Raw genomic sequence first — 16125 nt, 5'->3', positions numbered from 1 at the left:
CCCTCCGTCTCCTATGACAGTGTGCTCTGCGCGCTGAATTCTAAGTCTGATTGGAAAACATGCCACGGGATTATCAGAGGTAGAAAAGCAGCTTCAAGAAAGCCCCTGCCATTTCTCACATGCCCAGTACCCACAGGAAGATAATGTTTCTTGCAATAAACTCCTGGTTACATCAGGCAATGCCTCTGCCTGCACCGCGTGCTCTGTACTTTATTTAATGGGTAAATAAAACTTAAAACAAGTTAAAAACCTGGAAAGTTTTGTCCTGATGCTGAGCTTGAACACTGACAAGCTGGAAGAGGGAAACGTTTCAGCTACATTAATAATCTGCAGGCATGTCAAGGCTGGATAAATATTATTTGCAAGTGAAACATCTCTCTAACTGAGGGCGTTAAGATCCTAAGAAGGAGGGCCAAGTTTACACGGATTAATTGTATTCTCGGCTGAGAGAAACTTGCCTCTGCCTTCCATCCATCCAGATATTTTTGAACTTGCAATGGCGTCCTGCTCTCTGTTGCATCAGTCTGAACAGCTCTGTGTGACTCAATGACCCAGCTTAAGTTGGACTCCCCATCTGCTCCAGCGCCCCTCACCTGTACCCTCTGATTCTACGAGGTTGGATGTCACATGGCCCTCAGCCCCGGGCCCACCATCACTCCCTTCCGCTTCTGTTCTTCCTCCTCTCAGGTTTCTCTTCGCGACATTTGTCCTTGCGAAGCCCTCCACCTTCCTCTGCACCTGGCCACCTTTCAAGGAAGGAGACACTCGGGTTCTGCCTCCTCCAAGATGCTGTCTCCGGTGCTCCCCCCTCCATGCTCCACACGGGACCAGACCCAACTTGTCACGTCAGTAGCTGTACCTCGTTCCCCAAAGTAGCCCAGAAGCTCCTGACAAGCAGGGGCCAGGTCCTACATGATTCTCAAATGGCTATGGCAACGCTAGGGATACGGTTATGGATTTACCAGGGAAGGGTTTTGGGTTTACAATACAGTTTAGGGAGTCGAAAGCATTTGCCCCAAACAATTTGCTAGGTATGGGGACCTAGCAGGAGGATGCTGCCAACTTCTGGCCATTGGAGAGCTCTTTCTTCAGTGGACTCCAGGGGCCTTCGGGTCCTAGGTCACAGGGACGTAAAATAAACCTCTGTCCTACCCTCAATCACAGCAACTCAGAACACAGTGTCGAATGCTCTCGGGGCCTCCCTCCATGACTGGGAGAATCGTCTGCCGAACAGGCACTTAAAACTCCGCTCACCTGTCCAGTGTAGCACAACCCCTGTATTGAGCACCCGGGTTAGCCTAGAAACCTAGGCAGACTTTTAGTCTGAAATGTATTTCTGGACCTGTGCTGGGATATGTTTAGATTCTGAATCCTCAAGAAAAACGTCATACAAAAAACAGGCACACCTTTGATCCAGCAGTCTCCAAAGCAGGATGGGAAAGAACTTTAAAAAATCAATCTGTGTATTTTATTTCATCTTTAATTTCTATTTTTTGAGAATTTTCTGATGCCTGTAATTAGGACCCCAAAGATAACAGTAACAGCAACAACTGATACCATGTACCAGGCACTGTTTGAATGCCTTTTACCTGTTTGTATTCAGTTTAATTCTCACAGCAACACGACGGGAGATACCACTATCAGCACCTTCTCTATAGGCATGTGATTTACAAGCTGAATTCATGAGTAGACATACACGGACAGCACATGTTTTCATATTTATTTACTGTTAGGGGTCCATGGTCAAAAACACCGCTATCTCGTCTGTCAGCCTTCCCCTGTTTCTTTGGGTGCCCCCACTTCTGTGGGAACCCTCCTACTTCTGCAATGACTCCTGTGGTTGTGTGGGCACCCTCACTTCTTCAGGTTGCCCCCCACTTCTACATGCGCTTCCTCACTTCTGTGGGCTCCCAGACATAGCAGGCTCTGCTTGTCTCAGTGCTTACTCCGACTGAGAAGGCCAGGAATTCCAAGACACGCAGACTTTGTCCCGGGAAATCACTAGCAGTCTGATGGCCATTCACTGCCGGACAGCCCTGTGCCCTCACCGATGGTTCTCACGACCCCCTACCATTTCTGTGAGCCATTTTTAAATGGGCTCATGGCTCTTTGATTTTGACTCTGTTGCCATCGAGGGCTGGACACCTTCCCTTCCTCCCAGCTTCTCAGTCGCAATGGAAAAAGATAACATCAGTTTTAAGATCCAAGAGACAGAGGCCACCCGCCATCAAGGGGAGGCCAGCCACCGAGTGTGTGTAGCACTAAATTAATCCAAGGTCACAGTGGCAGAGGGGCTGGCTGCCCATGCACATCACGCCCCACCAGGGGCTTGGCAACAGCACGCCCTTAATTGAAGGCATTGGGTTTGCATTTGAGTCATGGTGCCCTATTTCAGCCTTTGTTTGCCAAACCGCCAGTCAACTTAAACTAAAACATGTTTTTGGAAGAGACTTTTAGGAGGTGGTAGGAATGTATAACTTGCTGGAAATATCCAAATGGACTTGGGGTGGTGATGTAGGGACAAAATAAGAACATGCATGGGTTTAGGTTGTGATTCTCTGCTGCAGAGGGACAGAGAGAGTGGGCAGCTTTCATTTGTCCTTCCTGATCCACTAGCTGTTCATCCCAGTCAGGAAACTGGTAGGCAAGGTTCTCCATGATGTTCCTGGTCTGCACATGGCGTCTGTGGTGACCATCAACGTGGTCACAGTCTCATTCCATTGTGAGAACTGGGAGGACCAGGTCACAGGTCCACCCTGACATTAAAGCATCCCGTGTGCCTGCCTCACTATCTGTTTAAAAACCTAGTGTGCAAAATACACCATTGGGGCCCCCAAGTAGTTCCTGAGCTGGTGTGCAAACTTGAAAACACACTGGGATCACTTGGTGGATACATTTTCATAGCAATGCTGGGCACCACTTCAGCCAATGCCATCAGCCACAGCTGAGGTGGCCTTCCGGAGACCAGCTTTGCAGGTGATTCTAACACGCAGCCAGGGTTGGGGCCACGGTCACAGCCGGCTCACTTCATGGAGCCATGAGCAGTGTGTGGTCTCTGAACCCCTCCCAGTTTACCGGGTCCTCACTTTCTCTGGGCCCTGGGTGAGTCAGTCAGCACTTCCCTCCTGTGGTTACCCAGTTTGAGCCCCACCACTGGCCCAGCTCCTGGAATCCTCTCCAACACACCCCCGACAAGGGGAATTTCCAAAATGTGTTGGTCTTGAGGCATGGTGTAAACAATTTCTTAAAAAATGACCATTCATAAATGAGTCAGTTGCTGCTTCTAAAGACTTTAAATCATCTTTAAAACCCACAGTTAAAATAGTATTCAAGCCATTGGGTGTATGTGGGGAAGGGGATAATGTCAATAGGTGTAGCTTGAGCTCAGTTCCGGTACAAATGCAATTTATATTAAAAATATAAAACCTCTGCAATTTATATTCAAAATGTTTGGTTTCAAAATTTCCACAAATTCCTGTGCTGACTATTCAAAATTATAACTTTTCGAGATAGCAGCATTGGCCATCTCTTCGATTCCTTCTGCGTCTCTTCTTCTGGAGATGTCAGCCAGCATGAACACAACATATTTAAAAAATGGACTTTGCCTTTAAAGAGAATAAGACAATTTTTTAAGGCCTTCAAAGTTGGTTCAGCTTCTTACTGGAACTAAGAAATCGCGGCAGCATCAAGAAACCATTAGGTCGAAGTAGTAAATGGGGAGAAGATACTGGCAAGCCACTTTGCAAAGTTGGTTTAAGGATAAGAAGAATATATGAGAAGTGTATTGAGTTCCTCAGAAGAAAGCCTCAAAATGCAGTGCCTATCATTAAATTGTTTTAAGCTCTTCATAAAAATAACATATTATTTCTCAAATTACAGAGGGCTCTGACAGTGAAGGGGAAAAAAAAGATTGTCCTTTCCAAAACAGTAATATTTTTCCACTACTTCTGAACCTAACAACTCTGAAAGCATTGGGCAGTTTCTCTAACTTCAAAATTATTGAAGAGAAAGTGCTCCTGAGACCGTTTGCAATTAGACACTATCAGACACAGGTTCTTCGTGCTGAGTCTTAATCAACTGCACGATCTCCTACTTAACTCTTATTTTTAAGGTAGAAAAAACATTTTTATCCACTTAACAATACTAGTAAATATCAGCAGCTGACTTTGCATAATAGTTTCTGGTCCACAGGCTATTTCTATATATAATGCATTACTGGGTTTCACAGCCATCCTGTGCAGCTGAGGTTATTCTGTCATCTTTCAGAGGGGGAAACTGAGTCTTGGAGAGGCTGAAACAGTGAAGGTGGTAGGAGCTTTCAATCCTCTGACCCCGGGCCATTTTACTGACAGTCCTCTGCTTACATAAAACTTACTGTGGACTGCGCTGGCTTCAGATCCTCCTTTTGTACTTATGTAACTTCATGACCTTGGAAAATTCATTTTATCTTGCTACACCTCCATTTGTTTATTTAAAAAAATATTTTTATTAATTTCAGAGAGGAAAGGAGAGGGAGAGAAAGAGATAGAGACATCAATGATGACAGAGAATCATTGATTGGCTGCCTCCTGCGTGCCCCACACTGGGGATCGAGCCCGCAACCTGGGCATGTGCCCTGACCATGAATTGAACCGTGACCTCCTGGTTCATAGGTCGATGCTCAACCACTGAGCCACGCCTGCTGGGCTACACCTCCATTTGTTAAAACATAGATAATAAAAGTACCTACACTTTGCCCTAACCGGTTTGGCTCAGTGGATAGAGCGTCGGCCTGCGGATTGAAAGGTCCCGGGTTCGATTCCGGTCAAGGGCATGTACCTTGGTTGCGGGTATATCCCCAGTAGGGGTTGTGCAGGAGGCAGCTGATTGATGTTTCTAACTCTCTATCCTTTTCCCTTCCTCTCTATAAAAAAATCAATAAAATATATATTTTAAAAAGTACCTACACTTTGTAGGGTTTATTGAAAGGATAAAGGAGGATAATGCATGATTGCATGAAATAGATTTTCCCTGTTATGGTCCTGGCTCCTTTCTGTAACTCTCTTTCTTGTGAAAGGAGTAACAGGTGGGAAGGAGAACCATCTGAAAACTGGCCAGTTTGCTGACCAGTTTGTAACGAAGACGCCAGATCTGGGTGTCTGGCTCCAACACTGAGAGGATGGAAACTATTCATATTCTTAGCAACAGTGTCCAGATCTTCCTGGCCTGTCTCCAACCAGCCTGCACTGGGCTGCAGGCCGCAGTGACCTCCCTGAAGTGACGGAGTCACACCGAATGACACGAACGTTTCGTCGAGACGGGCTCCTATTTTCAACCCTTTTGGATTGGAAAAAGGGCTCAGCTGAAGAGTGGACAGATCTGCTCACGTGGCCCCGGCTCAGCTCAGAGCTCCTCCCTCTAAGGAGGCATGGGTTTTCATCAGGTCAGCTGGGACGGCAGCCCTGCATCTGCCCAGATGACAGGTGAACCATCCGGGCCTCAAGGGGGCCTGAATGTCATCGCTCTGGCCGAGCCTTCGCAATCATCTGACTCAATGACATGGCACGGAGGAGCACAACAACCCGGGAAGAAGAAAATAAAAACCAAACCTACCAACACCCACGTTCCCTCCTACTCCTGAGCCTAAAATCCAAACAGCTGCTACCTCCCAGGCTGCACCACTGACAGAAGAACGCACAATAATAAACGAATTAAGAAGAATCCCTGACTTGGAGGCCATGGCTAGACTTACTTGCTTGACCATCATCATCATTGGTATTTCGCGACAGCTCATTAAAAACAAAGGGAAAGCAACTGACCCAGACAGGTAGTTTCAGGTAAACACAGGAGTGGCTATTGTTATCATATGAGGGTGGCGGTGGGAGGGAGTTACGGGAAAGAAGCACTGAGGTGCTCTGAACTCATCCAGTGTTGTGGTCTGAACCCAGAAAGCCTTGGGCTCACCTAGAGGCAGCTGCAGTGGGTCAAGGAGTTGGATAGTGAGAACAGTCAGAGGTGCAGAAGGTTTTCAAAACCAGCCAAGGTGCTTTATGGCTTGCTTACTGCTCAGTTCTCTCTTGCTAATGTTGCTGGCTGCAACGTGCTCCCTTTTACCCACGGGGGCTGGGAGCGGCTCCCTAAGCATCCTGGCATCCCATCTGCCCTCTGTCCTCTATCGGGGTCAATCTCAGGGACACCCCAACAACCCACATAAGAAGTATGTTGGGAAGGGGGAAATTGAGGAGTCCATTTCTGCTTTCCTCAAAGTCCTCAGGGTCCTAAAAAGTTACTTCTTTGGGGAAACTACTTGTAGACAACCCGAAAAGACAATTCGACTTGAGAGAGAGGCTGGGTCAGCCTTCGGGTTCCTGGGACTTACCCGGACGACGTAGTTAAATCTTCTGGAGTCCAGAATGGCGGTGGAGAAGTCCAGCCTGTTGAAAGCTTCCCCCAACGTGCAATAACCATGGCGCTGAACATGAGAAGAGGGATGTGGAGGTTATTCCAGGACAATCCACCGGACTGGACGGAATACACTTGGTGCCTGTGCTAGGTAACCATGACCATTTCCTCCTTTCTTGTGCCATGACATGCCTTTTCTGGGAACCCCCTGAGAGCCACAAATATGGTGGTAGTGGAGCTGGCAGCTGCTTCAGTCAGTGACTCACAGGTTAACACCCCTCTTTGTGACTTGAACCGTTTGGGCCCTTGTTCCCTACAGAGAGTAGCTGGGGAAATTCATAAGTAGCTGCTCATCAAGGAAAGGCTAGGAGTTGGATGTGTGATGTGTGAGATGGTGGCAGCTACTCATGGTAACATACTCCTGGGAGGAGCAGCAGACCTACCTGCCAACTCTGCCTGCTACCTTGCCTTGCATCGCCAGTACTTTTCTCAATCTGATCATCAGAAGGGTTTTTAAGGCTTCATCAAGAAGCAAAAAGTTTTGGCCCAGCAGGTGTGGCTCAGTGAGCGTTGACCCATGAACCATGTCATGGATCCATTCCGGTCAGGGCGCATGCTGGGCTACGGGCTCAATCCTCAGTAGGGGGTGTGCAGGAGGCAGCCGGTTGATGTCTCTCTTTCATCAGTATTTTTGTTTCTCTAGCTCTCTTCCTTCCCCTCTCTTTAAAATCAATGAAAACTTATTTTTTTTTTAAAGAAGTTTTGATCTTTGACCTACGAACCCATAAGGAACTGGGAGTAGAGAGCCCTGACACATGGTCCCAGCTCAGCTCTGGGTATCTGGGTGTCTCACTGACCCTTCAGGGTCTCATATCACAGAGGGAGCCAGATGTTCTCCAATGATAGAAAGTCCATAATTCTCTCCTACTGCCTTGTATCCTAGTTGTCTGAGCAAGTACTGCCTGTGCAGAGAGAAAGTATGCACAAAGGGTTATATAAAGTGCCATCAAGTGTGGTAATTACAGTCTGGTCCCCTTCTACTAGTACACCTAGCTCGGTGCCTCACACGGATCAGGCAAAAACATTCTGCTCTGTTTAGTGATTAGCTCTTCCAGGGCTAAAACTTAACTGCGTTGAAATCTAAAGAGATCTTAGAACAAAAAAGAGGGACTGTCTTGAAGCAAAAAGGCCAGGGATTCATAATAATATATTTGAGGTGGGCATCTTTATGCCTATTTTTACATACATTATCTTAATGACTGGGGGGAGAGGGGCAACTAGTGACTTTTGCTTCCCTCTCTCTGGAGCCCTAGATTTTCATGGTTGGCTAGTTAGTGGGCTGCTCGTCACCATCACCCACGCCCTAGAAGACAGGCATGATTTGAAATAACACTGTTGCTCAATTTCCCCCCACTCTGTCGGGAAAGGTGTAAAGCTAAGCGTACTCTTTAATAACAGATGATGCTCACCTCTTTAGTACTTCCTTTGTGAACATAGATCCATTTTTCTTGGTGAAAATCTACAGAGACAATAAGAAAACATACCCAGTTTGAACATGCCCAAGATTGTAAACTTGTTTCTTTTTCATTTATCTCAGAGTGTAAAAAGTTTCGAACACACACACACACACACACACACACACACACACACACACACACAACTCTACCGACAATCTAAGAGGCTGCAAATGCCCAATTTCTGCAGTGTATAGATACTGGAGTTACAATTCTACTTTGTCTGAAGCACTCCAAATCTTTGATACTCAAATTTAATGCCTCATAGCTCCAAACTAAAAAAAAAAAAAAAAATCTAATACCCAAGTACAAGTTTGTTTTATATGCCAAGCCTACAACTTATGCAAGGTCATAAAAAGTAGAAATAAAACAGATAACACAAGGGAACTATGCAGTGCAGATGGATTAAACTAAAGATCTGTAATTCCTGCTTATTAACAGAACTTTACACTCTCCTTTGACACTCATGTACAGCATCTAGAAGTGTTCCTAATATTTATACAAGGAAAGAGGGAGAAACAAATCCATTTTCAAAGCCTCAAAACAGTTCAAAATAAAAGCACGTGCTGGAATTGACTCAGCTGACCTTATCGCTGTATCATAACTAAATTAACTATGTCAAATATAAGTGACACGCAGGAAAAAAACACCCCAGCTAGCAACTGACTGTATAAACAAGACTATAAAGAACACATTCATCTCGCTCGTAAAATGCATAGACAGGTTTCTGAGTGCAAAGATCCCAGCATCCTCTGTCAATGACACGGTAAACATCGAGGCAGATGTCTAACAGGAGGTGTGATTACTCCCCTCCCGCTCCCCAAGCCGACCGTAACATCTTCAAACAGTGTTCCCAAGTTCAAAACGAAGGGCTTACATTGCGTTTTGGTTTTGCAGTTCAGCATGTCCTTCTTTCTCTTCTTGGCCGCCACGTCATAGTTGAGGCTGTTGAAAAGATTCTCCTTGTTGTACACTTCCTTGTTGCAGTAGCTAGGAAAAACAAGGCGAGAGGGGAAGCGCTGTCACAGCTATACTTTAACATGAGCCTGTTTCCCTAAGTAGCTTACTGGTTATAAAACACGCTTCTCAAACACAACAATAAATACCCCTCCAAAGAGGTCTCTCCAGGCACAGACATCCCTCTTTCAGGATCAGATATTGTCACATCTCAGTGGAAGGCAGGGATGGGGGCTGCTGCTGCTTTTGAATTCCCAACAGTGCCTGCCATTGTATGTGACACAGCCCTGCACTCTCCACACAGGGCGCTACAATATTACTTTAAGCAAAGAGGATGAATGGAGGGAGTGGGAGAGGGGCCATTACTGGTATCCCTGCAATGCACAATGCCCTCATTTGGCAAAAGCCCCCACCCCAAGCCGTTTTTCAAAAAGAAAGAATTCACCTACCATACAATTCTCCTATTGAAAGTGCACCCAAGCTGCTTTAAACTAGCATGCCTCTCTAAGCCTTGAAAACGTGATCACATTTACAAAAATCCGACTTGCAAACTCCATTTCTAGGAGATGATTTGTGAACCGAGCTAGTTGTTCAGTTTTCATGTAATGGACTAACATCCGGCGTCACGTTGCGAGGTGAGGACCTTGGATCCCAAAGGAAACAGCCGAGTTCACAATTCATACATTCAGAAGGGCCGAAAGACGGAACTGCCCAAGTCCCAGGTCACTGGAGGAATCACAGGGTCAACCTGGGTCGTGTGGATTGTTCCCTCGTAGGCTGAGCCATCATTAGGGAGGACTGACCGAGTTCTGACCTACTCTACAATGTCCCTTCAAGGTCAACCTCTGCAGCGTTTCCACAGAAGGGAAGCAGGAGAAACACTGAGGCAGAATGGGAAGGTAGGTGCCCAACTCTCCCAGCTCCCATGGGGTATGTAGGTATACACAAGGTAGGTTATAGAATGCCAAGGAGTAAAACATAAATTAGGTTTAAAACAAACTACACCACCAATATATTAGAGTCCTTCACAATTCCCTGAGTTCCTCTGCTAAACTTAAAATGCGATTCGATTTCTATCTTTTTTTGGACAAACATCGATTGAGTTAAATCAGACACATCTGTATTTCTCCAATCTGTGGACGCTGTGTAAATGGTAGAAAAGAGGGTTTGAAGCTAGTTCCAGCCCCCTGTTGCTACAATGGTCTCAAATAGCACGTCAACGAGTACAATGAGTAACTTGCTAAAATGCTTGCATGTGACAATACCAACAACATACTCAGTGTCCCCATCGGGATAAGCTTGAAGGATAACCAATCGTTTGTTAACCTTCCCTCGGAAGGCCCTGCTTAATACCACTTACTGCGCTTCCTAATATCTTAGCCTTCTCCTTTTCATTCAGAGTCAGGGTATTTTTAGGTTTCAGAGAGATTGTGTAGAAACGTCCTCTCTTGGAGGTACTTTTTCCCGCAGGCCGAGGCTGAATGTCCCGGGCCAGCTTTGTGTCACACCGGCGTGTGTGTTTGTCCGCTTGCAGCAGAAGAGGGGCAGAACAAAGGGAGGGCAGAACTCTGAGTCCTTAAAGCTAACTTAAGAAATTCCAATCAAGGTTGAGGAGAAGGGAGACATGGAAAGTCACTTGACCGATCCATGATGTACGAAGGCCGAGAACAGCTTTAGAAAGCGAGGCCGTTCTGTGTGCTTATTTTTAAAGGAAGTACACACATGCACCACAAACAAAACCCTAGAGCTTACATTCCACATATAAAACAAAGCTGTGTTATTCTGGATCATACCTGGAAGGTAGAGCAGAAAAATCTCAGAGCCCGGGCCATAGACTGTGACCTTGCCACAGAAATTTTAAATATTTATATTTCACCTGATTCCTTTCTAATTGAAAACATTCCTGAAAAAAAAAAAAATTCAAGCCCTTGCTTTCCTCAAGGAAACGACAATAACCTGCGTTAAGCCCGCGTGAGTCATTCCCAAGGCTGGTTTCAGAAGAATTTGACATAACTGATGATGCTCTCTCACTGTAGAATGTAGAGAAGCTTGAACCAAAGCGGAAACTGTGTATTTTTCTCTTGGTTATTAGGTTCTGGGACCTCCGAGGGAAGGTCTAGAAAGTATGGTTATTGGGGTTTATTTATGTTGCCTGCTTATATGTTTTCTTTTAAGCAATAATATACTCAGAGACTATTTTGAGAGTTCAATTATGTCCATTTCAAGGATATGCAAAGCCAATGGGAAATTACAACAGAATTTTTATTTTATTTTATTTTTTTTTTTTTAACAAGAATAGCCACCACCATTCTGGAACCCGTGACATACATTTATTTATTTATTTATTTATTTATTTATTTATTTATTTATTTATTTATTTTTAAAAAGCAAAACCACTGAAGGAGGTTGCTTGCTTCAATCACAGCCAGTAAGTTGCTATTTTGTAGTCACTTCTTACTATTGTTGATTTGTATAGGCACAGGCCTAGAATAAGAAAGAAGGCCTCTCCCAGCCCTATAATATCACCAAACATTCCAAGATACTCGAAGACAACTTTAGAAAAGGTGGAGAGATTTCAAAGTAAGATTATTTTGGCAGCAGAGATAAAGGGAGGGGCAGAAAAGCACAAGCCTTATTTCTCATTTTCTTTGCAACAACAGGCCATTTAAGAAAGCGGTGGCTGCTCTGAAGGGCTCAGTTGTAGATGAAGGCCAATGAGATTTCTATGCTCATTTGCCCTGTTACATACCCAAATTGTCAAATGTATATGGTTAGTACAGGGATTGCATGGTAAAAAAAAAAACCTGCTTAGTGTATAAAGCTCTCAGAACACAGCCTTGCTCACAGTAAGCACGCATAAAAATCTTAACTATTATTTTTCTTTTCTTATGCCCTACTCATCCAGGGCACCAAGGTAAACTTCCTGCTTCCTGGTTCAGCCTTAGCTATACTGGAAAGCAACATTAAACTTTTCTAAAAAATATATTTTATTGATTTTTTACAGAGAGGAAGGGAGAGGGATAGAGAGTTACAAACATCGATGAGAGAGAAACATCGATCAGCTGCCTCCTGCACACCCCCTACCGGGGATGTGCCTGCAACCAAGGTACATGCCCTTGACTGGAATCGAACCTGGGACCCTTTAGTCCGAAGGCCGATGCTCTATCCACTGAGCCAAACCGGTTAGGGCAACATTAAACTTTTTGACTGCAGGCCTGGAGGCCTGGAGAAGGGTGGCTGTGGCTCAGCTGAGATTACTCATTTGGGGGTGGATGAGGGTAGGGAGGGAGGTTGTTGGTGAGAAGGGCTGTCTCAGGTGCCTCCACCAGCACTTCCTTGAAACATTCTTGGATCACCCAACTCATTCTGAGCTCTTTCCTTGAATTTTAAATATGTCCCACCAAATTTTTTGTTTTGTTTTGAGATTTTATTTATTTATTTATTGTTAATCCTCACCCGAGGATATTTTCCCATTGATTTTTAGAGAGAGTGGAAGGGAGGGGGTGAGACAGAGAGAAACATCGATGTGTCAGAGACACATTGACTGGTTGCCTTCCGCACTCGCCCTGACCAGGGCCAGGGGTAAGCCTGCGACTATAGTACATGCCCTTGGCTGGAATAGAACCCAGGACCCTTCAGTCTGTGGCCCGACGCTCTACCCACTGAACCAAACCAGCTAGGGCTGTCTCACCAAATTTAACACTTGTCATTCCTTCTCTGTCTTGTGTAGTTTCAACTTTTTGAGAAGGGGCCCTGCTGTAGGCTTATCTGAAATCCTCCATGATCTCATTTCGGGGCTCTTGGCAGCAGTGGGCTTTGTAACATTCAGCGGCTGGAGGAGGCCAGGGCCTCGGATCACAGAGCGCATGGCCAGCAGAGTCCAGAGAAGGTGCACTGTGCAGAGGAGCTGTGGTCAACACTAAACACTAGCCCCAGGCTGAAACAGTCCCCGTGCACACTCCATCCCTGATCTTGTTGGGGCAGGCCACAGAGCGGGACCTGGAATTAGAGAAGTGTACCATGTCTCTGTAGTCCTCTGTTTTACAATGCTTCCCCCACCTCCCCTTTTCCGTTTTGAAAGGGACTGCCTTTTGTTTTCTCCTAACAGGCGAGGCATTCAACTTCACCTGTGTCGGCAGGCACTCAGCCCAAACCTGACATCACAGAGAAACATCACGAAGACCAAAAACAGTGAGGATATTTGAGACTTTAAACTCAGGTCTCAGAAGGCCAACCTCTTTTAAGAAGTTGGCAGACTTCTCATGCTAAGTAAGGAAGGGATTGTTTACAATTGCTGGGGGGAAAAATACAGGACTCCACAAACAAACAGCCAGCTGCTTTTCGAGGAGCTACCAAATGATTCCTAAACTCTGACTCATCAAAGAACCATAGGCAGTCGCTATATTGATCACCAGTTGTGATAATGACAGCCAGTGCCACAGCGCTAGCTCACAGGGTGTGAAGTGAGAGGAAGGAAAGGAGACTTCGGAAGGGCACGAGGGATCTCAGTCTGGGTTTAATGTTTGTGCTAAGTTAAAACCATCTTCAGGTTTCCCACAGGATGGAGAGAGAGGCACCCCTGTTCCCTGGGAAAGGAGAGCGGTGCCGTCTCATCTCCTGGAGCAGGGACGGTGGGAGTATTTATATGAACCAGAGGCTCTATTTTGAATCCTCTCCTGCTGAACCCTGTGGTCTGCTTCCCACTGAGGAGCACCCTGCAATTATATTTGGGTGACTCACTGAGACATGGCTCCCTAGAAAGAATCTGGACTGTTATGCAGAAATAAAGTACCAAATATTAGATCATCGTTCCTGAGGAATGAGGAAGAAGGAAGCAAGCTTCTCTCCAGGACAGAATAATTTAGGCATAATTGGTAACTTGAGTTCCCAAAAGACATAGTCTGGTGACAGCAGGTGATCTTTGTGTTTTTCTTTCTTTCTTTTTTTTTTTTTAAATTTTTTTGTTGACTTCAGAGAGGAAGGGAGAGGGGGAGAGAGAGAGACGAACATCAATGATGAGAGAGAATTATTGATCAGCTGCCTCCTGCACGCCCCCTACTGGGGATCCAGCCCGCAACCCCAGCATGTACCCTTGACCGGAATTGAACCTAGGACCCTTCAGTCTGCAGGCCGAGGCTCTATTCACTGAGCCAGACCAGCTAGGGCCAGAGTGTTTTTCTGTAAGTAAATATCTAATTTTCTATAAATAAAATTTCTTTGCAGTGCTCCCCAACCTGCCTAGGATCTGCCCACAGGCATCTTCAGCATAGAGGTCAATCTGCTCTTGTCTCTGTCACACAGGCCTTTTGTTTCCCCCACTGGGAGACAAAGAGTTTGATGCTTTACAAATCACAGATGGGGGGCTCTGGAGGTCAAGCTGTCAAAATCACCGTCTTTTCTTGGTTGTTTTCCTTAAAATTAAGTGTCAAGAGACCAGCCAAACCACCACGGGTTTCTGTAAGTGGGAACCTGACCCTTACAAAACTGTCCATTGAAGTCAATTCAAGGAGGGAGGGCAGGGGTTTTAACCCAAGTGGGTGAGAAAAGGCACCCAAGGGTGACCAGGCTGCACAGACCCCCTCTGGACCCACTTTCATTGCTCTCCTCACCTGGGCCAAATGCCAGGGATCTGGAAGTCAACGGTTAAGAACCAGACTGACAGATTCCAGACGTCAGTCAGTGCTTCTGTGTTGTTAACCACGCATAACTCCCGGTTCAGCGGGCCTCGGGTTTTCCACCAGACAGGGCTCCGGTGGGACCTCGAGGGGCTCAGCTGAGCCAGGTGGACTTTCTGCATTTGATAGGCACCATTGAAATAGGGGTACAAAGAAAATTAACCCAAAGCGTCACGGAGGAAACTGGTGCAAATGGTTGGTCGTCTCCGAAGCAGAAGAGATGTGCATTTCCTCCTCCTTCCCCTCCTGCTCAGCTCTGCAGCCCCCAGTCCTCACCACCGCTCAAAGCAAGTCCGCCCTGCAAGCCGGTGCCCCAGGGCCATCTGGCCGCCCCTTCCTGGTTACTCATCCTTCCAGCCCACTCTGTGGTCGCCTGTGCGTGGGAAGAGCCTGGCGGCGCTCCGGCCGGAACCCTCACCCCATGCCGTCACCTGACTGTACCCACAGCGCTGGGGCTCTGGGAGCCCCGCCACCCCAGCGGGGGAAGCGCGTGGCGCACTCGCCCGCGCCCCCACACTTGCAAACTGCGCCACGCCGTTGTCCTGAAGGCAGGGGACCCCTCCAGTTGGGTGCTTAAGTTTGGATGTTTGTGGACAATATCTGCGTTTGTCCTCAAATTCCCAGGGTTCTGTAAGTAGTGCCCACTTGCAGACGCTGACCTTGAACAACAAGAGACATCCAATTCCCCGATCCCGTGCTCTCACGACCTCTGCAGAAACCAGACAACTCCCTCCCCTCTCCCGGGTCGGGGTCTCCTCCTCACCCTCTTCCAACATGCCTGACCCTTTTTCACCCGCCCCCCGCGTCCCCGCCACCAGCCTGGGTCCGCTTCGCGGGGCTGGGAGTTGGTGGCACAGCCGCTCACCTGCCGAGGTCGCTCACGAAGCTGCCGCTCTTCTCATCCAGGAAGCGCTTCCAGCCGTCGGCCGTCTTCACCCAGCTCTGCCCGGGGGACCGCCAGTCCTGCCCGAGGAACGGCATGGCGCCGCGCGCGGACGCACCGATGTGCGCGTCGACCCGGTGGACGGGACCGGCCGGGCGGCCGCTCAGGGTGCGGGGGCCGCCGGGGGACTGGCTGCCGGGAACCGGAGTCGAGGGCTGCGGGTTTCGGGGTGCGAAGCGGAGTGCCGGCGCTGGCAGAGGGCAGAGGGCGCGGGGCGCTGCGCCGGGGAGGGTCGCGGGGCTGGCGGAGTGCGGCGCCGCGTCCGGGCCGCGCTATTTATCCCGGGCCGCTGGCCGCCGCTCTTTGTTGCCGGAAGAGCCGCCTGCTCTTAGCCCGGCCCCCGGCCCGGAGGCCACGTGGCTTTGTTTATGAGCTCGGCTTGTTTTCCGAGGCGCCCGCGGCTCCTGCTCTTCTAGCTGTTGCACAACCGCGCGCGGGTGGAAACTTGAAGCCGAGCTGCCAGGCCCGGGCTCCCGCGGCCCCTCCGCTCCGGTCCCCGGCGCTGCCCCCCCCTCCCCCGGGCGCAGCTACCGCCTCCCCGAGAGCACGGCCGGGCGCTGGGGAGGCGGCATCCCACCCTCCCTCTGCGCCCGGCTGGCGGGGTGCGACTTGAAGGGGGCCAGAGAGGCGTCTGGGTCCCTGTGGGCGGGAGGAG

At 47.9% G+C, this 16125-nt stretch overlaps 1 protein-coding gene across 1 annotated transcript in view; it reads right to left on the bottom strand.

Moving 5' to 3' along the window:
- Window positions 1–15803, bottom strand: part of FBXO32 (F-box protein 32) — a 35646-nt gene extending 19843 nt beyond the window's left edge. Inside the window, exons 1-4 of the mRNA XM_059672790.1 lie at window positions 15393–15803; window positions 8773–8885; window positions 7851–7900; window positions 6359–6451 (exon numbers count right to left, since the gene is read on the bottom strand). Coding sequence (XP_059528773.1) covers window positions 6359–6451; window positions 7851–7900; window positions 8773–8885; window positions 15393–15508 — 372 coding nt within the window. The 5' untranslated portion in view covers window positions 15509–15803. The remainder of the gene's footprint in view (window positions 1–6358; window positions 6452–7850; window positions 7901–8772; window positions 8886–15392) is intronic.
- Between the last annotated feature and the right edge of the window lie 322 nt (window positions 15804–16125).

The sequence above is a fragment of the Myotis daubentonii genome, chromosome 17 (assembly GCF_963259705.1).
Source record: "Myotis daubentonii chromosome 17, mMyoDau2.1, whole genome shotgun sequence".
Taxonomy (NCBI): Eukaryota; Metazoa; Chordata; class Mammalia; order Chiroptera; family Vespertilionidae; genus Myotis; species Myotis daubentonii.
This window is presented reverse-complemented; position numbering and strand designations above follow the sequence as displayed.